The sequence below is a fragment of the Merops nubicus genome, unplaced genomic scaffold (assembly GCF_000691845.1).
Source record: "Merops nubicus isolate BGI_N331 unplaced genomic scaffold, ASM69184v1 scaffold18100, whole genome shotgun sequence".
Classification (NCBI taxonomy): Eukaryota; Metazoa; Chordata; class Aves; order Coraciiformes; family Meropidae; genus Merops; species Merops nubicus.
The window spans coordinates 1-27,960 of record NW_008582375.1 but is presented as its reverse complement, the minus strand read 5'-3'; the positions used below and the strand labels follow the sequence as shown (position 1 = coordinate 27,960).

The window sequence follows — 27,960 nt, the reverse complement described above, 5'->3', positions numbered from 1 at the left end:
TCATACAAATGGTGTCATCACTGCCGAGGAGTGGCGCAGTCCTTGGATGGCTGCGTAAGGACCCTGCTGAAAATAGTGGTGGTACCTCGGCATGTGGAAGGAAGGGAAAGTGGGGCCACTACCTTGCATGGAGCTGGCTATAGCAGAAGGTGTCAGAGGCATCCCCAGGCGGCTGTACGGAGGCAGAGATCCTTGGATGGGATGAGGAATGGGTGTAGCTATGGAGGCAGTGCTGGTACCCAGGGCGCTCAAAGACTGTGGGTGCTGAAATCCAGGAAAACTGGTTGAGGAAGATACCCAGGAACTGAGGGACAGGTTATCAGATGTTGTAAAGGCTGACCCTGCAAGCAAAGAGAAAGAATGCCTGATGTTTGTGCTGTGACACGAAACTGGTAAAATAGCAAAAAGGGAGAAAAGAAATATTGCCCAGCAATATTTTAATGATTTTCATGACAAATTGTCACTGGAAGTGCTTCACAAATACTTCTCGCTCCTCATATCTTTCTTTATACTATTATTTTCCACTTACTGTCCTTTGTTGCTACATCTTAGACAAATTTCCATTTTAAGATGTTGGTTGCAGTGGCTTAAGAGTAAAAACAGCTTTGCACATTGGATAGCTGTGATGTTAAACACTCAAGAACCTTGTAATGCTGCCACTAAACACTGAAACATCTACTCTGATGTGGAATCTCAGCCCTGTTTTGAAGAAATGCTCCTCATTTTTTATATCAGATCCTCAGGAGATTTGGTTACTTTTTCCTAAAATTTCCATCTGTGAAAAAAAAAAAAATGCAGGAAAATGTAATCTGCAGTAGAAGTTCCCTTTTTTTTGTTTGTTTTGTTGTGGTTTTGGTTTTTCACCCCAGTAATACTTGGCAACATAACGTCTTTTCTCACAACCTGGCTTTTTCCAAAATATAAAGCAAAAAATTCTAAAATACCAAACCATGCTGTTTTTTTCCAGCCATAAGTAGTACAGTGCTCTAAGAAACAACATTAATACTAAATCGTAGTAAGAGATGTGGGTTTTTAAGTGACATGCACAAAAATATTAAAAATTTGCTCTCTGGCTAATTATCAACGTTTAATAAAATGGAAGTGGTTTCGTTGGTAGTTTTTTTAATCTGAAAAGTTCCAAAAATTATCTTCACAAATCTTCCTCCTCTTTAAAACACGTTTCCTCTGAAGACTGCAGAATCAGAAAAAAAAGGGAAAAGTTGTTTCTTTAAATTAGGACTAATTACTTATTTTATTTCTACATTAAAATTTTTGGAAAGTGGTGAAAAAATAATTAGCTTGGATAATTATACATGGTCATTTTCAAGCAGTCTGGTGACAATGCTGCCCTCCACCTCTGCAGATCCTCTATGCATCTGGTCATCATCAGATGTCTGATTTCTAGAAATGGGGAATACAATAAAACCCTATAAATAAATGCTTCATAATTTTTTTTTCCTATTCAACCAATAATTCAGCTCACATCCCCTCTGTATTTTCTTTCTTGTCAGTTGAGAAAATGTTTCTTTAAGAAATAAATTTCCTGGCAAGCATGTTTGACAAAATATCACTTCGAGCCAGCATTACAAAACATTCTGAGATGACAAATTTTACAGCAGATATTAGTTTCATAAATCTGATTCTAGAAGATAGATTCATCTCAACTGTGGAAAGTAAAAACATGAAGACATCTATCTGTTAAAGTAAACTTACTGGAATTATGTATATGAACCAATCGTAGCCACATACTCAAAACAAAACCATAAGTGAAAACAATAGATAAAATAAAAATTATTATTAAAAAAATAATAATAAATCTGTTTAGGGATAAATTCTCAAATCAGAAAGAGAGATAACTCTTGATTAATTCCTCCTCTGCCTAATGAAACTGGTAAAATAGCTCAGTAACAGGGGAACAAAGTTGAGTCAGTTCAGTAGAAATGGACTTGAACCAAATCCTGACCCCATCCCTGAACCAAATCCTAACTGCTGGGAAGGTAGGATCCAGAGCCAAACTGTCAGGACAACACCACACTCCTAGACCAGAACAAACAATTTACAACTTGGGGGATATCGGGGTGTTATTGCACTGCAGGTAAAATGGGATGTGGATCTGGATTTGACCAGAAGACTCACGTTTGGCTTTGTTCCAGGTGGCTACCATGAACCTTGGGTGTGGGTGCTGGAGTGCAGGCACCCAGACTGCATGCATGAAAGAGTTTTAATTGGATTGATGTATTTCATATCTTCTAATTCCTTTGGAAACAGACTTCTCATGATAAATATACTGCTGAAGGCTAGTCACTTCCATCTTGAGATGGCTGAAATTGGCTGAGATGGGGATGCTCTGGTTGTAATTAGAAATAAATAGCAGTGATAGACTTCCTTTGTTCTACACAGAACAAAGTATGTGATTCCTTCTCATAAGGAGCCTCCATAAGGGCCTTTTCCTCCTCCAACTGCAGTGGTCTCTGATTGCAAGTCAGTACTTCAAAAAAGACTCATGTACCACATTTGCCAGCACCAAGGAAACATGCTGCAGTAATTCTGAGGCACTCAAGGCCTCAGAGAGCTTATAACAGACACCACCCATCAGTGTGTTTGTGCTTGACTGTCAACTGGCATATGTAGGGAAGAACATCCCTCAACTTTTGCATGCCAGGTAGTTTTCACACGCATCAGAAGAAACAGGTGTCCCTGCAGTTTCAAAAAGATGGTTATTTCTCTCTTTGTGTCTTGGAGGACTTTTCCTTAGTTAAGGACACCAGACCTAAACAGAGAGTGAAGGCAGTAGAAGGAAGTCATCTGCCAGAGCAGTATGTTTTACCCTCTGTGCATGCCTCTGGTTGCCCAAAACCATCACATCCCTTGCCAGCATATGGCTCCCAGATTAGAAAAAAAGTTGGTCGCCACAACTCATCATCTTCCTCGCTTATTCATTTGCCATATTGCAAGCAAATGCTAGAACCATACCCTGGACATCATACCAGGGAGAAATGTAATTCTTGGAAAGAAGATGCCTTGCTCTGAGCACTTCTGGCAAGGGAAATTTTAACTCCATCTTCAACAACAACTGGCCTAGGATCTAAGCTGGCATGAAGCGAGGTAATCCCCCAGAAGTATGTGACAGAATGGCATCATATCAGCTGAGGAGTTGCTCCAGAAACTCTGCAATCTAAGGAGCTGCTCTCAGAACAGACGGGTATGAACAAGCCCACCTAATCACATTTTGCTGAAGAGCAACTCATGGTTAAAAATAAGTGTGTTTTCCCTGCCTGAGCTTCTGACCAGAAATAATGCTCTTATCTGAGCGACACCGCATGAAGTTAGAGGACGAGACAAGGGCACTGCCAGTGGGAAGGCAGATGATAGAACTGCTTTACCTCAAGTGGCTGTTGCCTATCAGGCAGGTCATGAAGTCAACATGCAAAGTCAAATGCAACACGAGTTTATGCTAGTCAGCAATCCCACAGGATGGGTCTGAGATCTATTTGCAGTGGCAAATCATGACAGATGCTGTTTGCCCACAAAGAACTCTGCCTTGCTGTCACTTTTGTGACTGCTAAAGTAGACAAATCATTTGATAAGCCTTTTGAGGTGAGTTGCCTCAGAAGGAAAAGCACCTTTTAGAGACCAAGAGGTAACAATTAAACATCCATTTTCCAGGGAGCTGTGGACTTTTCTTCCTGTGGAGGTAAAACAGGTTAACCACAGGCTGGTTGAAGGTGGTCAGAACCAAGTCCTCTCTTCACAGAAGGTTGGGGGGTCAGTAAATGGCAAATCTACACCTTATTTTACAAATGGTGCTGAACCCCAGCTAGTAAATCCTGCTAAGTGATGAGGAGCATTAGCTGTTCTCAGCACCATGGTGATAAAGTTGGCTGTTTTTCAGCCTTCTTAATGAGGAAGCAGAGATAGTAGAGATGGTAAAGGCTGTATAAGCATCTCTAGAGCTGCCTCCTGAACTAGCCACCCACACCAGCACTGTGGGCACATCAGATGTCCAGAAGAGCCAAAAGGTACTAAGTATTCTTCATTATAGGTCTTCATGCAAAAAGACACACCAAGGAAACGCTTCAGAGTACCACAGTACTGATCATGGTCCTTCTTTTCTCGAGCATAACCAGGCCACCACAGTTTACATCACGAGCACCTTGTCCTACCTCTGCTTTGTGTTGCCTGGCTGTCATCTCCAAGATCATCTTCTCCTCCATAAGTTCGGATGGGGGATCGGGCGTAGGAATGCTTTTGGATGAGGCTCTCCACACTTTCTCTGTGAAAGGAAACCAGCAGTTGTATCAATAACATCCTAAAGAGCTTCCTTAAATACAATCAACACATTGCCTTTTCCCTGTCCTGGTCACAGCTTTCTCTACACAGACTCTCCAAAATCACATCACAAAAGGGTGACCTCATAGCACGTCACTGGAAATACCAAACTTGCCTTGTGAGACATCACACATAACCACCTCATGAGGTGCTCTCTCATTTTTCTGAGCCCAGGGGCAACAGGTTGATGTGTCCAGAGTCTCAGCTCAGCTCTAACCATGCTCTCTCAGCATCAGAATCAAGGCCAGTTTGTAGCAGGAAGTCCACAGATACTACTGGTCTCGTGCCGAGTCTATTCTGGGAGGTCGGACGTGTCTGCCAGGAGCTTGCCTCACGGGTGGCACAAAGCACTGAAGCCCCCCAAACAATTTTTAAATAGAAGGAAGGCATATCTGCACGATAAGCCCCAGCAGTTTGTGAGGAAGGTCCAACCTCCCACGTCCCCAGCGCGTTTCCATGTAAGTAGGTGGCATTATACCAAAGATGAACACGACCTAGGCACATTTCCAAAATGGCTTTGACCTTCTGTTCCCATTTCAGAAATCGAGGTAGAGATAGCTGTTTAAATCTGCTGCTTGGGGAAGAAGCTTTTGTTTGAATTTACCACTTGGCCAAGTCATAGCTGCTCATGCCCTTTGCTTGGAGAGTGTGGCTGTTGTTGAAATTCCCAAGGAAAAGCATTTTCCAAAGTAACACGATAAATCACCATGGCACATGTTTTCCTTTCTGACAGAAAGCACATTATGGTCATTTTGTCCTTGGTCTATCACTGGCATCATTACTTATGCTAGTCTCCTCAGAAAAAAAATAAATAAAAAGGGGATCTTATCAAAGTGATTTACTTGTGTCAGGACTGGAAGTGGACTGAAAGCAATGGCAGCTCCTACAGAGAGGATGATATAATTGAATTACTGCCTTTTAAGTGATTGAAAACAGTGGGCATATCGGGGCTATCTCGAAGAAGATTTTACAAAGAAAAAGACAGATGGCATTGTTTACATTATGTGCTGAATGCTTCTTGAAACTTCTTTTTTTTTTTTTCTGAGGCAGAATGTGAATTTTACTTAACCAAAAAGACTGAATATGGAATAAAGGAATAACCTGAGTGACTTAGATAACAAATTATAAACATATTCATAACCAAAGAATTCCTAATCTTTAAAGAACTGAAAAATAAACAACATTCAGGTGATTGTCTGCATTGTCTCTATTATTTCTAGGAAAAATCTGCTTATCACAAGAGCCATTACAGCACATAATAATATCCTGATGCAAAAAGAAACAATGCAAGCTCTAGTTTTAGTGCTTTAGTGAGCCAAATTCATCTCTAAAACATCCCATCCAATGGCGGTTTGGGGATAAATTCACCCCAATAAATTCACATTTGAATTACCTATAGGGATTTAAAGCTAAATCAAATGCCCACAATTATTGCAGACTAAATTCTTTCCAGATGGGTTTGTATGCTAGACAGAGAACTCTATTATTCTATATGGTCGTCTTCTTCTAAAGGAAAAAGAGAGATGACTTCTTAGTGAACCCTGAATCTGCAAAGTTTGAAACCAGGGAACTATGTGCGAGGTTTATTTATTTATTTTTCATGTTGTAATTTTGCAGTTAACATGCTGAAGGTTTTAGAAGATTCATTGGCACAAGAAGCAAAGGTGTTTGTGGCAGAGGGAATGGTTGAAATTCGGATCAGGGCACAAAAAGTGGTGTATTTTTTCTATTCATGAAATAATCTCTGAGTTATGGCACCATGCGTTGTTTCTTTCACCTGATTTGCACCCAGGTCTCCCTCATCCTGGCCAAGAGACCTAAATTAAGGGATAATCTTTCCCTCCCTTTGTGATTCAGAAGGAAAGGGGTGGTGACCTCTGCACCATGCTCAGAGAACACTACCCAGAGAGTCTTCTTGGAGAAAATAGGGTCGCAACTCCTCTAATTGATGGAAACATGGAGTTTCCCACCTAGGTTGGAAAGAGGAGACCAACCTCTTCTACCCCTTTAAAGACAGAGGTGTTTTAGGATTTTCTCCCAACAGATGTGTAGAAGGAAGCAAAATTTTAACAAGAAGATTTAAGTGCCTGTAAAATCTAGTTGAAAATGCAAAACCAAAGCTGTCAATCTGGAACACATATCCTGCTTATACCCTTTTTTTCAACCAGGGCCAAAAAGACTTAGATCTCATAATCTTCCTGAAAATTCTGTTTATGGGAGTGTGAAGGGTTCAGGGTAGCCAGAATATGGTGCTCTGTAGAATGGACCAATAAAATGTTTCTTTTTCAGGTCCCAGAATGTTACATTGCATTACAAAGAGGGAAAGATATTAATTTAAACCTCTGGCTTATTAGTTCTGTATGCAACATCTTCAGATATCTCAATGTGTTTCAAAAGATTTATGGAAATAAGTTTAAATTACTGAATGATAAATCAATGTTTGTCATTTTATGATTCTGATCAATTAAAAAATAGCAAGTGAAGAGTATGGTGGAGATTTTTAAAGCTTTCTCTTAGTATTTTTCAGAGTTGATCCAGATCCATACTGAATTTGCTGAAGGACAAAGTGACTTCTAGTCACTCAAGGCTCCACTTCTGTTTCTCAGTTTGTGATCAGACACTTGTTATCTAACACTTGGATCTGGCAATTTTTACCTTTTAATGTATCTTAGAACTTCACAGTTTCTTCCACAGCAGTAAATTAGCAATAAAAGCTGTTTGGAGAGGTTACAAGCTGCCAGCTGGATAAAGGAGATACATCTTCTTTCTGTCAAATTCTTTTGTGTGGTCTACTAACCATTTTCAGTCTTCCAGACTGCTCTTCAGCTCACAGATATGTTGTAAATGCCCAGAGGAGGGGAAAACCCCACACATAGGCATAATATATTACTATGATTAAGCTCTGCTACGTGTACAACAGGATAATAGTAGCAGATGACGGGCTGGAGAAGAATAAATTAGGGGGTGGAAACATCTTGCCATTCTGCAGGTTTTAGCTTCTCGACTGAACATTTCACTCTTGTCCCTGTTGGCAACTGATTCCAAAACTAAACTTCCAGCTAGGGATGCTTTATGTCTTGCAGCTACAACCTGAGTCTTCTGCCTCGTTTGGTTGACAGAAGTGTTGAGTTAACACGCAGAGTACACTCAGAGGATCAAAAGTAGAGAGGACAATCCTGGTGTAGCTGACAAAGGATTCACTAACACTTTACAGATTAAACTCAAGATCTTGCCATGGATATGACCGGGGAGATGGCAGAAACCAGAGCAGCCTTGGGGAGCGAGGCCCTTCACAAGGATGCTCAGTTCCTTTTGCTGTCAACCCAGATTGCAGAAATTCTCTCAAGGGATGGTAAAGTCCCAGATTACCTTGAGCAAGATCTTTAATCAAGATGAAAGAACGGTGCTGCCTCATAGGTGGAAGCAAGCAGCTCTTTGATGCTTCTCCATGTCATTTTTTCTGCTCCTTTTGCTGTTACTCTGCTTCAGCTGTGCCTTCACAGCAGGCTGTTGATCACCACGACCCTGATTCTGAAGCTCATGAAGATCAGGGCCCCTGCTGACATGGAAGAAGGCTCACCTGGCCACAATGCACTGTCAACACTGGTGCTGCTACGTGCCTGCATGCTCCTGAAACTACAAAATTTCCTGAACTTGGCAGAGAGCACAGTGAAGGGATGGAGTCAGGAAGCCTACCTTCTCCCTTTGGGATGAGGAGGCTTGAGGGAATGTGTTTATTTTTGGCAGAAGGTGTTAGAAAAGCTAATCCAGAACTAGCTTGCTGGAGCCAGGCCTGGGTTAGTATCCATCTTAGCTCTGCACCATGGCTCCAGAGAGGATGGTGTTGATGCAAATAAGCAGCCACCCATCCCACTGGGAGCCAGGGTCAACCTCCTTTGAAGACAACGTGTGAAAGCCAGATTGAGGTGAGGAGGAGCAGGTGGCAGAGCCAGGCACTCTGAACTCCTATCTATCTTCTGCAAAAGTTACTGGCTCAGGAACGGCTACCAGAGGCACAAATTTCAGAGCAGAGTTGAGCAGCCTGTTGGTGTTTTCCCTTTTTGCCTTTATTATCCAAGACCTAAGTAAGCAAAAAGGTAAAACACCCTCAGAAGCTGCTCCCTGTTCCTGGTGTCATGGGGTTTAGGGTTTTTTTTTTCTCTTCTTTTTTGTCTTTTTCTTTAGAAGAAAAAGGCAATGCTAATTTTTGTAGAAAAAACAAGAGAAGGAAAATAATAAAAGAATAAAGCCTACAGCCATGTTTTGCTTGGCCGTTCAGCTCAACACAAAGGAAAATACAGAACAGGATATAAAGTGGATGAATTATCAGTTTGCAGCCTGAATGACTTCTTTAGTTCTGTATTTCAAAGGTTTCCTTTTTTTTTGTAGCTGCCAGTTAGTATGTTTGGAAGAAAGCCCAGATAACAGAAGACATCAGAAGTGAGGTGAGGTGAAGACAGATGGAATAAATGGGCTGAGAAGGCACAAAAATAAACTTGTCGGAAGTCGCAACGTAGTAGAATATTTTTTTTTTGAAGGGAAAAGATGACTAATTTGTCCAAGACGTAAGTGCTAAAAACAAATCTGAAAAAAAAAGCCCCAAAACAACAACAAAAAACACCCCAAACCTAAACAAACAAAAAAACCTCCGTCACAGCAGGAGGGCAAATACATTTCTATAACAGCAGCTGAGAGATAAACACACGCTGTCAGAACCACTGTTCAGATATCACTCAGACTCCATGCTCCTGTGGCTTTTAGATGCTATTTCACACATGCACAAACATATAGACATATTAATTTGCTATATGTAGCTTCTCTTACACGGGTAGTTGAATATTACAGGCAGGCCATGGTAACTTAATTCAGCTCTGACACTACAGACCAAATCCTTAACCAGAATAAAATAACTCTATTCACTGCTTAGCCTACAGCTGAACCAGTTCTGACCAGGGAAGAACCAGGGCCCAGCAGATGACATTGCCTCAGGTGAGGTGAAGTTTAATTTGGCCCAAAAAGCTCCTAAAGAGCCACCAAACACTTTCACACAGAGTCAAAACTATCGGGCAAGCGTCGGATGGATGCGATACTCCAAAAATACATAGGGTTTGAAGAAAGAAGGGAAATGAGAATTAAATGATGAAAACTCTGGAGTTTGATGATTGCAGGGAAGGAAAAAGTGTGTCTCCAAAGTGATGTTTACTGGTGGCCTCACGGTAAACATCTGGCTACTGGTGGCAATTCTGGAAGAGGTATAATATGCCTGGAGGCGACGTAGCTTGGCTGAAGTTATGACATGGGAAAAGTAATGACACTTTAAAAGAAAGAGCATGAGGTTATTAAATATACCCACCCTACTTCTCTCAACTGCAAATACATATGAGAAAAACAACTATCTTTATACAGGAAATTAAAAAAAGAAAAAAATAGATAAAATAAACTTTCTATTCTCTGACTTGGAAAAAGAAAAACCTGCTACCATCATTTTCTGAGAGCCAGGCAGAGGGTGAGAGGAGAGGTCAGAGCAATGCTGTGAAACTGGGACTGGGGAAGACCCTGGAAAACTTTGGGATAGAAACTGTGGATCTAGTGTGATGTTTTCCTCTCCCCATATACACCCACTACACCTGCACGAGGTGAGTGGAAAACACTAGTAAAATAAAACATTTTAATACTGTTTTACACTAATAAAGAGACAGATAACAAATTATTTAAGTGGAAAATGGGCCAGGCTATGAGTGTTTAAAATCTTGGGAGCTAAAGAGGTTTCAGGTGGCATGGAGAGCTTTCTGCTGGGGCAAAGGAACAGTTGCCTGGCTAACAGTAAGCAGAGTCAGAGGAAACAGATTTGAAGGAAACTCTTCAGGTGCCTAAATGTGAGCAGGTAGCACTTCATAGATGGCCCAAGACATCCAAGCCACCTGCAGTGATCTGAAAAGGATGATGGAGAAAATGACAGACAATCCATCTACCCCTCTGGAGCAGCATCTGGAGGCTGAAGTAGCCTCAGCACGTCTGGAATGGTATCAGATACCAGGGATTTAGGCACCAGAGTCCCTAGTGTTTCTCCATAAATTCTCCCAGCCTAAACACTGAAGATGATCTCTCGTGGCTGGTTGCTGGCACAGACTGAGACCTAGCTGAGGATAGGAGATCATCTGTCAAGTTTGACTCACTACCCTACTAACTGTGGACATGGGAGTAGCTCATAAAGAGTATATATTTCTGGATGTTTCTAGGGGGGGGTTCAAGAGTCAGGGAAGTTCTTCTAGACCAGCAGCAGTCAGGGGGAATGGGGAGGAAGGCAGCTCTGTGGGGTGAGCAGGGAAGGGATGGAAGAGAGGACTGCTGTGGACAGCACATCATTAAGCACATAGCTTTGACTGCTACTTCAGCAGGGCAGTGCCTGTCTCCAGGCATCAGCATCCATTTCCCTCACAGCCTTGTAAGACAGTCCCATGTACTTCCACATCTCAGACGTGACGTTCCTCAGGGGAAAATTCAGAATCCAATTACCATGCAAATCCAGCTGGGATGCAGCTCTCTTCCTCCTCCCATCCCCCAAGCCTTCCTTTCTCTGCCTAAAAATGACTTGGGTGTGCAGACATATTTTTCCATTTTGCCTCTTGAAGTAAGTATCAACCTCCCAGAAGCAGATTATTGGGCTTCAGATGGGAATAGTCACTTAGCTCTCTGTAGGGGTTACAAATCCACACCCTGAACTTGCCTGTCACACACTGGATCAAGCAATGTCCAGGTTATGTGCATCATTACAATCTCTCCATCCTTGCTTGAGCATTATTTTACAATTCAGGAGTTCTGTTGACTCACCCTTTTCAAATGATCACCTTTTCCACTGCATTGTTTGCATGGTATTTAATTGCAACAGGTTTATTTATTTTTAAAAGGCAAATTCTTCACAACAACTCAAAAGATTAATTCAGGCTCAAGATAAAAAAAAAAAAGATCAATTTGTTGGGTTCTGATTTTGCATTCTTTATGGCTTGGGCAGTTTTTTCATAAGCAGAAGCATAAAGATATTCCCTTAAAGCCTATCACCAGTGGGAATTTCTCACTGTAAAACCCACATTAATCTTTTTCACAAAGGTTAAAAAAGATCCTGCTCATCCACATTACTGCATCTGGCATCCCAGAGCCCCCACAACAGTACATTAAGCTCCACATTCTGACAATTGCTGCTAAATGTTCAGTTTTTCAGCCACAACCACTCTAGGAGCCTTTTTATAATAAAGGAAATTTAAATGCCACGTTAAAAAAGATCAAAAGATGTATCAGCAACTTATCTAAATCACAGTAACCCCAGATAAAGCCTGTCCTGTCTCCATAAATAGATTACCACAAGGAATGTATGGAAAGAGTTGATTGTGGAAGGAATCTCCCATCCTACTGAAAATTTGATATTTACCACACTCAAAGAGTTTTTCAATGGTTAAAAACTTTGCATATATTGCTACAAGCACAAGGAAACCGTTGTAAAGGATTTAGACAGGAAGAAAATAAAACACCAGCACTTAATAGCTTTGCTGTTGCCTTCCTCCACTACCATTTTACAAATTTTGCTACCTTTCCCTATATTATTTCACTTCCAACACATACAAAGCAAACAGATTTAATCCTAAAGGCATTTGCAGCCTGAATTTCCTACAGAAGGATCGTAAATCTCGGACGGCGAGCCTGAAATCGTTAAAGTCACAGATTTATAAAATCATATTCAATTAGGTTAAAAAAGTGCAATTTCTGTCATCATGTCATAAAAAGATGTGTTTTTCTCTCAGATCTACTATAAAGAAAAGCTCCCTATATTGTTACAGATAGAGGCTGTTTTCAATCAGTTACAAGGAGCAATCCAATTACTGGATGGTTTAGTGCAGTAACTGACTCCAGACTAATTTAATTTCTTTAGGTCTCTAAAGATCAATTGATCTGATTTGTTTCCCTCCCCAAAGGCTGTTTAGGAAAAAGCAGGCTTAACTACCTGGAAATGAAATACAAAGCTCTGTACACTTTCACACTACTTAGGTCACTCAGAGGAGCTGGAACTCAGGATAAATGAGTGCTCTCTTGGCCCGAACATCACAGGATGCTTTACAGGAGACCATTAGGATCACTGCACAGCCCTCAGATTATGCATGCATATGCTGTAACCTTAGCAAGCAGTGCCTGGAAGGGACTTTCACAGCTTCTACATAACCATTTTGTTTTCAAATCTACATTTGGCCTGCACATAATCTTTTCCCAGCAAATAAGTATTTTCCTCAGGCAGCGATCTTATAGAAATAACTCAATTTCCACCCAGACAGAGTAAGACTCGTGCTGTACTTTTCAACATATCACCTACAACTTGCAATAGATGTCATAATGGACATCCAGAAAGAAATCCTTCCTGGTGTCCCATCTCATTTTGCTATTTCTTTAGCTTTATATCAGATTTCTTTAGCTTTATATCAGATTTCTTTAAGCAGCTTTGCTGGCGCTAAGATGGAATCTGTAGGGCACTTAGAGAATGATATTCTCATCTGCCTGAATATTTTAATGCTGGAATTGGATAAACCACTTGGTATTGCTGGACCATAGCAGGTAATTTAGGAAATTCTCTAATAGTCTCTTACCAGCCCTCTTGTGTGTTGCTTTTTTACTATATCTCCTTACTGGATGCATTGTGCAGCAGGTTTGGTTGGTTTTTTTTAAATACCATTCTTCCCTAATTAGGGCTACGCCTTCCAATTTAAGTCAAAACAACACCTTAACCAAACTCGGACTCTCAAATCCAGAGGTTTAGTTTCATTTCAATACTTTTCACATTCTGTTTCTTGTATTTATTCTCCATTTCACATTTGGCTGCCTTATCTTCCCCAGCAACTCTCCTGCCTGTCTCAGGCTCTGTTCTTACACTTATCAATAAACAAAAGGGCACGGCGGTTTGCACTCAGCATTTCTGACTCCGTGCCATGTGCTGTTATAATAAGATGTCCTCTGGAAAAATTCCCTTCCTATCCAGCCCCAGTGCTGTTCCTCTGCTCAGAGCTAACCAAGTTTTTCTCCCAGCTTATCTCTTTGGACTTTCTCAGCCCTTGCAGAGCTGTGTCGTTAGAGATCGCCTGTCTGTAAAACAAAGAACCTGAAAGGTGGAAATCAAAGTCCCTTCCCTTCCTACAGGTCCTTTCTTGACTGTTTATTGCATAGAAACCTGCCCTTTGGATACTGTTTACCTTAGTACTCTGTCAATACAGCAGGCTCTGCTATTCCAGTTAAATCTGCTCTGGGGTTTTTTCCTTTCATATTCGATGAAGATTTTAACTTAGGAAGCAATTTTTAGCACATTTTTAGTGTGCACTGCAGCCTACAAGCTTGCTTTCCCTGAATTACTCTTCTTTTTCCCAATAACTCAATAATCCAGTCACTAGTAAGCTATAAAACATCCCACTATTTCCCATCCATGGACCTGCTTAGATCGAAGGCCTTTTGAAATGCTGTCAAAACTTCCTCTAGCTGTAGGGATATGACTTCATTGAGCAGTTTGTCCCCTATATGCACCCGTGAAAGATGATTCACAGATACATCTGGATATCCCCACATAGGAGCCATGAGGGTTTGGGCCTCTCCAAGGTTTCTTTCATGACCGTGTGCTCATAGGAAAATTTGGATGTGCTGGATCCGTCTCCATCGAGATCTTCCAGCCTGAAGGATGCAGGCAGCTTAATTTGCTTCATTTGCCAAACTATTCGACACGATATCATAAAAATGAGCTACCAAGAGATTGAAGTTTCTTTCCTACTCAGCTGTGGGTTAATGGTTCAGTCCCTATGGCAGCAGTTTCTTACAATGAGCTGCACACACATAAAACTCAACAGTTTCCAGATAAAGCTTTCCCCTGATGCAGCCTGCAGGACAATTTTGGTGAAACAAAAATGGCATCTTTGTCATCAGAGTGGGAGTTATGGGATTCACCCTGATGGCAATAATTGCTGACTTCAGTGTCTGGGACTGCTGAAGTGTATTTTGGGAAGCTCCCCTCTCTCTTTTCCACCGAGGGGAACAGTGGGGAGCTATAAAGATGTTTTTCACAGGACCACTGCCCTTGTTTCCCATTGACCCAATTCACAGCCCTCAATAGGATTAAATAGTAAGATAAGAAAAAAGCTTTTCATTCTGAAGCTGTAAAACTGACCCCCTCCTCCCTTCAAGAAGCCCCCTCAGGAAGATGTATATTGGCCCCAACTGCAACAGCTGTCAAAACTCAAACCAGCTCTTTCTTCATAAAGTTTATAAGTATTTTTAGAGGAGGTGGAGGCTTACTACATGCAACGAGATAACGTTAAAATGCACAGCTTCTCAGGAGTTGAAAGGATGCTTTTCCTACAAACTCTCTCTTCTCTTTATCTTATCTGCATGGAAAGTAAACAGAAAGTCCCCATTACCTCTCGATATCAGTGAGTCTGGAAGAGTCCCGGAATCCTTTAGCAAAAGGGTTGCTGTCAATTTTCAACTTGGTTATCTGGAAACACAAAAAAAAAGAGCGATGCAACATGAATATGGTGCTGAGGTATTGCAGCCTACAAAGTGTTAACTCATCCATCTTCCAGACTCCACTGCTAATTTTATCCGTGCTCCTCGTATGTGGACAAGGAAAGACCAAAAGGTGCAGTGGGCTCAACCTTCACGTTACCCAGAGCAGGAGCAACCCACCCACATGAAGCATTACTGCTTCCAAATCCTTTCACAGCATGAATCAGGTTGTCTTCTCCATGAGCAACATCTGAGCCTCACTGGTGGAACTGCATACCGATCAATAGGAGCCTAAACTAGGAGCCAGAATGTTCTCAGCCAGACCTGCTAGCTATCACATAGGGGCTGTTTAACTGGTTTTGCATGGAAAGAGGCTGAGAGAAGGGAAGGAGGGAGGGAAAAAAATGTAGGGAGGACTCAGATTTGAAGTGACAGAACCTGGGTGAAAGGAGTAACCTGATTAAAACCATCACAGTCTGTCAAAAGCAGAGACCTTGCAACCAAAATTCTCCTCTTCTTCAAATGCAGCTACAAGTCTGCCCAGTGCATCCTGTCAGCCTTTCCATCCTGCCAGAGTAGCCCAAAGCATCCCCTTAACTTTGCACTGAAAGTTTTGAGGCATAGGTAGTGGCTCCCACTGTGGTTTTGGGCGAGCAGGAACAAAATTATACCACTGCCCTTGTGAAATTTTCTAGCTGTCCAAGCAGATGAGATTTGGTGAATAAAACCCGAGACATTGTCATAATATTCAGATCTTGTAGCAATACTTCTGCCAAGAATTAAAAGAGTAAGTGGGAGTTAGAGCTTGAGGAAGGACAACACAGGGCTTGTCCTGCAAAGCAGTGAATGCCACCAGCTCTAGCTGAAGCCCATGAGAATCAATGGTTCTTGACATGGCTACACCAGCCTGGTTTTCCTCAAAAACCCTGTATGAAGAGGCCACCACCTCACTTTTAATAGCTGGCCCTCGAGACTCAGAAAGAAAAGAGAACTTTTCCAAATCCTCAAACAACAAAATGCTCTCCTCAGACAAAGGTATTTCAAAAGGGGGGGTCTTCTCCAAAAATTAAAGAGACAAGAGGAGAACTGAACTCAAATTTCCTGCTAAGAAAGAGGTGTTCTGGGAGGAAAACACAGAGAGGGAGGGACAAAACCAGAGTATTAATTACAGTTCTGCAGTAAATGACTGAGGCAGGGGGCATCTGCTACCCCCCTGCTCTGCCACCCTGGGAAACTCCCTGCCCAACATTTTGGGTCCATACAAGGGCAAGTTCTCTGGGGAAGATCCTTGCTTTGAGGCACTATGTAGGAGGTGCTGCAGATGTTCCCCTGGGCTGGTCAGACAGCACAGGGCCTCAGCACTGGCTGAGATTTTGAGGCTGTCCCATTCTGTAGATACAGCTGGTGAAAAATACCCTGAACACTGGCCATGGCACAGGACCTTGCCACAGCTCAGCAGGTTGGTTGTACCAACTTTTGACTCCCAAGACATCCACAAGCCCTTGACTCACAGGGATGCTGCAAAGAGTGGCTGGTTAGTGCCCACGTACAGTGAACCTTTTTATGGCAACATTCTGAAAACCACCTTGAAAAAAGACAAGCTCTAACTAGTTCCATTGACTTAGATCACCAACACACCGAGCCAACTGCACTGCAGAATAATGAGGCCATCTATTCATCTCCTGAGCATATTTTCACCAATCAAACTTCCATTTTCCTAATATTAAAGATTTGGTATGACATCACAAGAGAAACTTTTTGTATCCACCAAAGCCAGATGAGACTCACAATCATTTATGGCCATATTTTTCCTGAGAGACTGTCTCACAAACAATCAGAGAACATCTGCTAGAAAGCATTTTAAAATGAAATCTGACCTACAATTCAACTCTGTGGCAGTGGTTTGGCTGTTTAAATAAATGCATGCCCTTTAAATCTTAAATTATGAGATAGTTTGTTGAAAGTGTAATGTATTTAGCTTTTATCTAATAACCTCCAGAAATGTAATCAATCCCTCCTTAAAACAGTTCTGAAAGAAATGGCAAAAATGAAAAAAGGCTCCATTTTCATTAGTCATAAATAAAATGACAGCATCCACCTCTAGGGGTTCCGGAGATGTTCCATTGAGAAATTTTCCAGGACTCGATGTATGTGCTTTGGGAAGGTTAGTTTAGAAACATCTCTGGTGTAAATATCGCCTGTAAACACAAATCCATCCTACAGAAATAAATTCCAGGTTTAGCTGGTTTTGTGCCTGTTACTGTTTTGCTGGTTTCTGCAGAAAAGTTATGTGGAAAAATCTAACCGCCTGTCCAAACATTATGTTCTTGAGATTGCCAAGGGCTGGATGCATTTGCTGCAGCTTTTGGATACAAACCCCAGTCTAAAATCAATACATTCTGATATTAAAGCCTTAAAGCAGGATGGGGGGGCTGCCATAAGGACCAACTCAATACCACCACTATTATCTCCAAGGCTTTTTTGCTCCTCTATGCCATAGTTTCGTTTTATTCCTAGCATTTAGAAATTAATTACATTTGCTTCATATTAAGAAATGTAAACTTTAAATAACCCAGCAGGTACATTGACTCCACGATGCTGCCTGGACAGCACTTCTATTTTTCTTAACTTGGGGGAACTAGAGAGGGAAAGGAATCTTTTTCTGAAGTTCTGTTTTCTTGAGGTCCTTTAAAGCACGCTCTGAATCCCACTGAAGCCAACAACCTATTTCCACAGCCTTAAATAGGAAAGCCCTATCCCCTGTCGAGCAGAGCTTCTGCTCTCTGATTGTTTATGTACTTCCTAAAATTACTCATTAGCAATCCATTGTTATGATCTCCTCCATTTTGTATATATTATCCCCTGGCATGCAAATTGAAATTCAAACATCTGGATGTAATCTGGGCAGCCTCTGAAAAGCCTATCTCTGAGTGATTTCCCTTACGTTTAAGCCTTACAGCTTAATTAGTCAACTTTTTAGACCCCTGAAATCATCATGTGCAAACCAGAATCTCTCTCAGCTAATAGCTTGTGGCATAAAAGATTGCTGCAAATCAGAGCAGTTCACTTAACGAGCTATAATTGGAAAAGGACTAAACGATGATATGTAAATGGTTTTGTACAGACAGAAGGGAAGACAAATAAAAAGCCCCTTTCATGTCATCTTTATTCCCATGAATAATCCTCGTGGCTCTTTGAAGTCAGGAGTACTACCCATATATGTAAGAATTTCTGCTGAATATGAATTAGACTGGGCAAGGTCACTACAGATATTGGCATGGAAAATTAGGTTGTGTCTGAAAGTGTCCTAGTTCAGATTGGGGAAAAGGGAGATTTCAGCAAGGTGAGATTTAGTGAAATCCATGGAAACGAGCAACTGTACTCACCAGTTGATTCTGGTAGGCAGTAACAGCAGTAAAAACTGTCTCTGGAAAGATAAATGTCCTGAACTCTTCGGATTTCAGATTTAGCAAAGAAGCCGTGTGATCCTTCTTCTTGATAATGTGGACCCTTGGTTGGTACTTGTGCATGGAGTTCAAAATGATCTGCAAGAAAGAGGGACAAGGGTCCTGAGAAGGGTGGTTAACAGATGGACTTCCAGCTGGACTCTGGAAGGCTATACAAACATAGGGAGAAAACACCCCAAAAAAAGATCTAATTAACACTGCAAAGGGAGATAGCTGAAATCTAACTATCTAGGGGCTGATCTTCAGAGCACACTCTGCAGCTCCTTTGGGCAGTCCCAGAAAAGGAAGGTGGCAAAGCAGGAATCCCAGGAGCTGGTTTCACCTCTCTCCTACACCACTGGTGAGCACAATGTTTTAGAAGCATAAATACCTGTTCCTACAGGTGAGGTGTTTTACATAGAGAATTTGGGATTGCTGGCGTGTGCCCCAGTCTGCAGGTGTCAGCTGCAAGTGGGAATATGGAGCTCTTGAGAATCCACACGTGCAAAATTGTTCAGGTGCAGAATGAAAACAGCCCTTGGAAAAAAAGAAAAAAAGGGGGGAAAAAAAAAAGGAAAAAGAAAAAAGAAAACCCAACCAACCAGCAGCAAACTGGCTGACCAAAAATAAAACTCCCCCAGATCCTTTTACTTACTGTGGCAAACCTATAAAGCAAACTACTTTGTAGACACTCTACTGAAAATGAGAGTGAGGAGGGAAACCAGTCCAGAACCCCAACGTCACCAGGTTGCACCAGATCATCCTCAGTAATAATTGTTTACCAGCTCCCAGAACAATTCCATGCCTGACGTACCAACTAACCCCTTTCAACGTTCACTGGAGTCAAACCAAGAGTCCCTCTTGCTTCACTTACCACTGGCTGGAGGCCTGTTTGGCTGCCTCTAACCACAGTATTACAATATAAGAATTAAATACAGAGCTGGGCTCGCACCAGTCCTTGTTTGGGATATAATCACAGTCACAAGACGGAATTGGCAGTGGTGTGGGTGGTTCTATTTTGCAGGGGCTATAAGGACGTTACAGGCAGCTCTGTACATCTGGAAGAGCTAATGTGCATTCCTCAGGAAGCGTTAACTTCAGCTCAGACACAGCAGCAGTGGTGCAGTGTTTCATGCTAAGTCAGTCAACGAGGAAGGTCGCACGTTGCCTTGGAGTGGAGAGCTTAGAGACAGCTTTGCCACGGCTAAAATTTCCCTTGGTGTTTTCTTCGCTGCTCCTTCGGGGTCAAATATTACTAAGACTTGCACTGTGACTTTGGGAGGGGCACAGAAAGTCATTATAGTGGTGCAGAACCATTATCCTGAAGGTGTTGCATGTCCGCCCTCACCAAGTCCTTTCTCAAGTCATTTCACCATTTTATGGACATAGAGTGACCATTGACCCTGCCTTGAATCTCCTCATCACTCTTCCCTCTCCTTGTAAAATTTGGTCTTACCATCCCAGTCACTTGGGCTGCTCTAAGCAGCTCAAAAAGACATTTTAAAGGATGGTGATGAGCTTATTGGGTTGGACACAGACGTTGGTGGTTCCTGTTGCCTTTCATGGCCATGATATCCATTCCCAAGGCATCACATCTGAGCAGCAGCCGAGCAGGAGGAGGAAAAAGCTGGGACAGAGCAGCTCCCACACATGCCCTTTCCTTTCACTCCTCTGGGAACCAAACGGTGATAAAGAAACTGGATTTCTCCAACGAGACCACGTAATCCTTTATGAAAGTTTTCCAAACCCAAAACCACACATGGATAACAGCCCCTGTCACGATGCCCTACCTTCCAAGAGTAAAGCAAGCCTTCTATTTGTTCTAGTAGAAGTAAGTCAAGGCAAGCTGGGCCATTCAGGTACAAAACAAGTACCCAATGTAGCCCACAAAAGACCCCTGACCAAAGTTAAGGTCACTATTTCCTTTTCATGGGCGTCTGTGTATGTAGTGCTCCATCTGCACCCCTTCACAGGCTGATATCAGTCAGTAGGACACACTGTGCAAAGATCCTACTTAACATAGATGCACCTTCTTCTGTTAGGACCATCAAAACAGCCTTGAAGGGGTTAGATACACAGGGTGCATCTCACAGATGGTGGTCTTGGAGTCCAAGCAGCCCCTCCACGTAGCTATCAGAAGATGCCTGATGGCTGAGACTCCTGTTGGTGTGCCCCAAGAGGAACATCAGGTGCATATAAATTCATGGCAGCCCCTCAGCACACCGTGCTGACGGGCACCCAGCCATCCCATCTGCCTTGGTGCCAACAGCCTGCAGCAGGGGAGGTGACCAGGAGCCATCCTTACAGGGTCCTCTTTGCTGTAAGGTCAGGCAGGTTTGTAGGCATCTGGCTCCCACTGGCTAACAGAGCAGTTGCCAGAGGCAATCTGGATGCCAGCTGCAAAATCCTCGAGGTGGCTTTGAGTTCAGGAGCTGTGCTGTGAATACAGCTTCCATATTACCAAAGAGGAGTGTTACCAGGAAAAGTTTGCTTTCTAAAAGCAAAGGTGCCCAACTTCTGCAAGGTTGACTTAAAAAAAAAACCCCAAACCCATAACTCCTTGGGGCTATTCTGAAAGTCCTAATTTCACAGCTACCCGTCAGCCACGTTCTCACCTCTGTGTTTGCTTTTGCAGACTTCCATATGTTGGAGTTTTGCTGTCAGAAATGCCAGAAAAGCAATTACAATAATATATACATTCGTGGCTCACCTCACCAGAGACCAGAAATGATACCACCCCAGCTAAGTGCAACCAAAAGTCCTAAAAGCAGTAGCCTGTGTGATCAGCACCAGAAAACTAGGAAAAAAATCACGTTCATAAATGTTCCACAATGAGAAAAATGGGAATTACTCTCTTGGCTGTAAAAATCTGGGGCCAGGAGCCGTTTCCTTCCTCTGGTGAGGATATCTGAGAGTGTTTCCATGGAGCAAGCTGTTTGTCATGCACACAGAGATAAAACTTCTGCCTGATGCTGGGGGAGAATATGGACATAGCTATGAGGTTATGCATGCTGATGAAGGCACACCAACTGAGATCCAACTCCAAAAGTCTCAAAATAAGAGAAAACAAACAAATGCAAGAACAAACAAACGCCTCTCCTCATATTCCTTCTTCAGGAAATAAGCCACCCTGCAAATAAACCACCAACATCACCTTAACACCCAAACGTCTTCTGGAGGATGGAGAAAGCAAGCAATGAAAAACTGGAATCAGGTTGGATCCAGCTTCCCTACCTATCACTAGTATTTAAAGGTGGTTTTCGGGTCATTGGAGCATCCTCAGGAGTCAACACGCCTTATCAAACAGAACTAAGACTTTAGCAGGTCACTTAAAAAGGTCTTGTTGGTGAAGAAGGGCTCTTTTAAACCAAAGGCAGAGGTTTCAGGAGGCATTTCAATTCTCTTAGTACACTGGAGCTCAGAAATACCATTGGCCACAGCACAGGGAGCCCTCTGTAAAGGCTCCCAGAGAATGAATTTCTCCCTTAATTCTACTGAACATCCAGTGATGGTATTTACACAGCTTCAATAGAGCAGCATGTAAGATCTGACGCCCTAATTTGGAACACAAAACCCTATAGAATAAGAAGAAGGGAGTGCTCCATGAAGGCGTGACATGTCAGGCAAATCTCAACATGGGATCAAGCCCTTGGGGCTTATCCTGACCTGAACATGCAAACCTTCCCATCCATTTTGGCACGAAGAACAGGATCCACCTCTCCGTGCTGCTTCAAAAGTTAATCAGGAGGCTGCATCTCCAACTCCCCGGGTCCTTTTCTCCCGTTGTCTGTGCTGGAGACGATGACATCTTCTTGCTCTGTCACGTGTCTCTGTTCCCGACAGCTTCTCAGACCTACTTCTTCTTCATACTCATCCAGGCTTCTGGGAACTGCTCCACTCCTAACTAGTGTGCAATATACTGCTGCGAGCCCTTTATTAGAGGCACACATGGCCCCTGTTATGATGAAAAATGCCTCTTTTTAAATGCGCACGTATACCGCTCTATCATCACTCTGTGATGGAGCCTACAAATCTTCAGCTTTGCCCTTCTACAGATTATGAAATAAAAGAGAGAGGGGAAAGAAAAAAGAAAAAAAAAAAGCCATTCTCTTCTAGTCAGGAAGGGAACAACAGTGGGAACTGTATTTAAGAAAAATACACCCCCAGATGGCTCTGTACAAAAGAGCAACGCAGAGGCAGCTATCTGGGCTTCCCTCTGGTTTGGTTTGAGGTTGGTTTTTTTTTAAAGCTACTTTTGTTGTTGCTTCCAGGATGGATTTTAAATTATCAGGGCTGTGGTTCAGTTCTTAGGTCTGGAAATGAGTGAAAATTCTCTTTCAGATGCAAAGCGTTCGAACACAGCTCAGACAACTGGGTGCTGCCTCACGCAGTCAGAAGAGGCAACAAATGTCACACTAGAGGAGGGACTTCTGACACCATGAATGCCACAGTTATTCAGCTTTACAGGTTAGGGAACCCTACACGTGCTTCAGAGATCAAAATTGTTCCTCTCCTCCCTACACCTCATTTACTGATGCTGCCTTGTGCATGTTCCTAACTGCCCCCTTCTTGGCCAACAACCATTTCAAATCCATCCCTCTGTTCCTTCAGCCTCCCCCCTGGGGAACACTGAGTCAGGAGGCAACATTTTTATCTCTCCCTTTGCAATTTGGAGGTTTTACCAAGCTGTTCCTGCATTATACAGGCATTTTTGGGGAGGGGCAGGACAGACACACTTCTTACTACCTACCATTAGAGAGCCAGGTAGCTAAAGGAGTTGTCCCCACTCATGGAGCAGCTCTGTAACCTATTTACCATCTTCCAGCCTGTGACAACAAACTGGTACCAATCAGACCAAGAGCCTATTCCCTTCAGAGGTCCAAGCCCACCTTGTGGCACGTTGACTTCCAGGTGGCCTACAGGTATTTCAGGGGCAACTGAGGCACTCTTTATCTTGTCTTATCTTATCTCTATAACTCAACAGCCCTTGTTCTGCTGTCACACAAGGATTTTCTGCTGACCCTGTGCCCATGCTGTGTTGACTCTGGAGGTAAAAGAGCCCTTATTGATGGACCCAAACCTCAGCTGGTTGCCTGTAATGAGCTTCCAAGTGTATATAGAAAAGTGTGTGAGCCTGATGGCCAGTGCACATGCCAAGTCACAGCAAAATGTGGGCAGAAGCGTGACAAAAATCTCTCCTGCCTCCCTTCTCTGCCTTGCTTTGATGCTCAGCTCCACCCTGAACTTGTCACCAATGGATGTTCTGCCTCCGATGGCAGTAGGAGCTTAATTGGAATGCTTGTGTTGACCTGGGCTCTACCTTCTGAAAGGTAAAACCCTTTAATTTCTGAAGTCACTTGTTCCTCAACAACAGGTTAAAGCTTCCAGCAGTGCCCTTCTCCACTGCAGATGTACTCACGTGGCCGTGCTGGTCCAGCTCATTGTTGGTGAGTTTGACTTTTTCGAAGGACACCATCTGCTTCAGCAGTTGCTCTCCTGTGAACGGGGAGTCAGGGTGCACGTACAACCTAAAAAACAAGGGGAGGGAAAAGGCTTGCTCATAAAAACCAAATCTCACCTCTCGGCTTGTGCGTGGGCATCACCTCCATGTGAAATTAAAAAGCCCTTAATATCTTGCTTTTGGGATATGTGTTGTTTCCACAGACATGGATTTCCTCAGAGTTTAAGGTAATCCAGAACTGCCACTCAAACAAGACACAATCTCCCCTAAATTAATGGACTCTTGAAACATGGCCATTAATGAAAGACAGTGAAGCAGACGACTCGTTTAACTCCCTGAAACATAATGAAGAATCCTGTGTCCAAGTGCTCGATTGCTCTTTACCATACCTATTATTTTATCTAGTTATCCAAAAAGGAGACATGAACCAACATTCGTTGTTGTGTCTTTCCCCAAATGAAAAATTGACCACGTCTATCCCCACAGCTGTACTAACAAGCACTTAAAATAACAATGACTACAGCTCTGAGAGAAAAAACACAGTGTCGTTGGAGAGATAATGGGGGAATGCAGATAAAAATGCATTTTTCTTTATATGTAACATTAAGCTGTGATAATGATTTTAACCTGCACTCGATCACATGTTGGCTGTGGTGACGTCTGTTTATAAGAGGCTGATGGCTGCAGCCCAGCACAGTGGTCTGAGATGAAAAATTAATTGTAGCTCTGTAATTAAGAACTCACGCCACTCGGGAGATGAAGGAGGAGAAAAGGAAGCATGGAAGACATGTAGATACAGTGATATATACATTACAATTAGACTAATTACAAATTCCTGCCTACGTGAAAACAATTTTATAGGAATAATGTATTGCCGAAAATGATTTAACTCAACTATTTTTTGTGTGATAGGAAATTAAGAGCTGAACGAGACCCTCAGCTGGTGCAAACCAGCCCTGTTCTGCTTCTTTCTGGGTTGGTTATCACTCACTGAGAGCCCAGATCTCATTTTGGGTGATGTGTTTGGCCACACGGGTGGATTTCTTCCATTAGGTGGGTGGGGCAGCGCCGAGATGCTGGGTTAGAAAGATAAACATTTGTTGAGCTACGATTTTGGTTAGGCAAGAGGAGAATGGAAAAACCACTAAACGATGGGGCGTGACTCTCTGATAGACTAGGCTGATCCCTAATCAAGGAATGTCCATGCTGGAGACCCCAGGGAGCACAGCTCTGTTGCTCAGAGAGGAAGGAGATCTGATCCTGTGCTCTGTTTTCACCAGCAGAATCCCAAAGATACAGTGAAACTACAATTTTACTAGCATAGCTTGCTTCTGATGTGCAGGATGTTTTCCTCATGCTGCTTGGAAGCACAGCGTGGCTGGTAGAGCTCTGTCCATGGGAGGGATGCTGAGCCAGGGTTCCTCTTCCAATAAAATATTCCTAGCATGCAAGGATCCTCACTGCTACTGACTCTGCTCATTGCACTGCAAAGCTCATGAGAAATTAGGTCTCCAAAAACCTGAGATCTGGAATCCTGTTGCACCAAAAGAAAAAATTTAACTCTTATGAAAATGAACTTCACCTTCCTGTAAAAAAAAAATAAAATGGGGAAAATCTCCAGCTTTAGAGCCCTGAATTAGAGAAGACAAAACAAAAAGTGCCCCAAATACACTCTTCAACTTCTCAGTCAGTCTGGTGATATTCTTTTTATTTTTTTTTTAGAGCCTGACTCCTAATTTTGAATGTCTGGTTAACTAATAATGCTTTCTGTGATCACAGAGTGTGAGGCTCAGCAAAGTTGGGCTAATTGGGGCCAAAAAGCCAAATGATTTCAAATAAGTGCTGGGCAATGAGTAAAGATCTTCACGTGTCTAGAATCAGAGCACAATTGTTTTACACCATAAGTGGTTAATGCTTGGGATGACTTTAAATCTACGAGGTGCCTGGAGGTTGGCAGAGCACTGACAGGAAAGACACAGAAGGATGGGCACCTGAATATCACCAGAGCTTGCTTTTCTTTACTGATTTGCTACCCACCATCAATCCCACCCCAACACACGGTTCCACCTGGTGAACTACACCTATCCACATGCTTCTCCTACAGCCTGACCCTGCCCACCTCAGAGAAGAGGGCTGAGAACGAGAAACATCACTCTGAAGTAGAAATCATCAACAAAATCAGGAGCAAATGGGTTAGAGAAATAAAGGGACACGTCCCAGCACAACACACGAAGCTCCTCCAGAAGTTTGCACGAGCTCTGCTGCCCAAGGTTGGCCAGAATCAAGTGGCTGCTCAGTTCAGTTCACAAAAGCTTTAGGAGCCATATTTGGATGTGAAGTTTCTCCACAGAATATGTCTTGTGATATATGCAAAGTTTGGGTACTGCTGCTGTCTTGCATATTTTGGAATGTGACAGCACTCTCCTGTTTAGTTTAACAGTGGCTGTGGTCCTGCAAGCCCCACACATGCTGCTTTTAATGACCTTAATGCCTCAAATAATTTGCAAAATATAACACCTTTTAAAAGTTTCCTGCCTAGAATTCTCTGGAAGCATGTAAACATTATAACTTCATTGACTGTAGCCAAACACAATAAAAAATAAACCATTTTTAAAACCCCAGACTTTTGAGTGAATAAAAAGGAGGTGAGAAAGGAAGAAGAGCAAATAAAGGTACATGCTGAAACTTATTAAACTGATGTTTCACACAGTCTTAGCAATTTGAAAGAACAAACATAAAATATCACACAGGAATTCTATCCCCAGATAGCACTTTAGGAGATTTACAAAAGACTCTCTGAAAAGTATTTTCATTTAAGTGTTCGTTGCAACATAAACTTGTCTTCAACGTTGACAGCAGGAAGACAGGGATAAAACTGGGGTTTTTTTTTTTTTACAGAAAGTTCCCTGAAGGGCTAATCTTTCAAAGAGAATCACAGAATACTTATTAATTGTGGGGGGAAAAAAAAAGCTGTCTTAGCGTTGAGTGTGTTCTTTGGGTGTTCTTGCCATGGAAAGAGCAAAACATCTAAGGGGTTCAAGCCTGCAAAGTCTTACCCCCCTGCACAAGGTGACTCCTGAATAATTCCCCTGCTGCCCTCCTGCCCGTGCAGATGCAGGCAGGGATGTGCACGAGGAGTCAGCACCTTGGTACCAGCACCCAGGCGCTGACACTCCCCAAGTCAGGAGAGCTAAAGCTGTGTGTTTGTAGGACAAGAAATCATAATTTCATTAAGCTCCTCTGTTACTGGAGCAGGACCAAACCCGTTTTGAGGTGGGAGGAGTACTGCTTTTAATCTGCTGGAGCAAAACTCCCACCTCAAAAGATGCATTAACGCTCCAGAAAAAAAAAAAAAATGACACTAGTAATGCAAAAATCAACACGCTGAACCTCTTGACATCCTTTTTTATCCTCCCTGAACAGGAGTATAAGAAGGAGAAAGTGCATAGATGTGTGTGAGTGCCTTTCATACAAAGAATAAGTCGTCTGTGCCTGTGCTATGATCAGTGGTCTTTTGGCTGAGCATCCTGAAAATGAAACAGGAGAAGAGCACGTTGACACAGAGGGGCAAAAGAGCCTGAAAATGCCACAGCACAGACATACAGCTGTACATGGGAGCACTGATCTGATGGGGACCTTAAAGAGCCACCACAGTAGGAGGATAATAAATAGTAAATTCCAAGGAGGTTTGACTCCAGCTCTAAAACACTCAGTTGCTAATTAGTCCAACGATCAATCACTTGTCTTACATTCTTATATTTCCTCATTGAGCTACTCTATGCCAGAATGTGAATTAACAAGCTATTTAAAGGTAGCCCAGAAGGCACCCGAAATGAAAAATAAGAAGGGGAGAACCCTGCCTTTAAAACTATTTCTGTCCTTCCTTGATTTCTTCTTTGGATGCCGACTCCTTTGGAGCAGGCTCCGTCTTTTTCCTTTGGGTTTTGATCAGTGCCCATTACAATACGTCAAATGAAGCCCTCAGACGTTAACCACATTGCAAGAAGGAGTTTTTGGCCATGAAAACAAAGCCGACATAACTCCTAGGTTGCTGTCTTTAATCACAGCTTCTCTGCATGCACTTTTTGTTTGTTTACTTCCCCGAGCCGCCTTCCAGAGATCAGCAGTCAGCAAGATTTCAGCTGAACTATTTATACGAGGAGAGCTTGGAGGATTTGGGTCCCTCAACTCACACAC

The 27,960-nt window shown here is 42.6% G+C and overlaps 1 protein-coding gene across 1 annotated transcript; it reads right to left on the bottom strand.

The window, feature by feature from the left end:
- TBX20 (T-box 20) lies at positions 1 to 23,830 on the bottom strand (the record flags this gene model as incomplete). The annotated part of the gene is made up of 5 exons (XM_008937537.1): positions 1 to 341; positions 4,164 to 4,273; positions 14,769 to 14,845; positions 18,243 to 18,401; positions 23,722 to 23,830. Coding segments are annotated over 5 exons (796 nt in total), but the record flags the coding sequence as incomplete, so codon positions are not given.
- Positions 23,831 to 27,960: the final 4,130 nt, after the last annotated feature.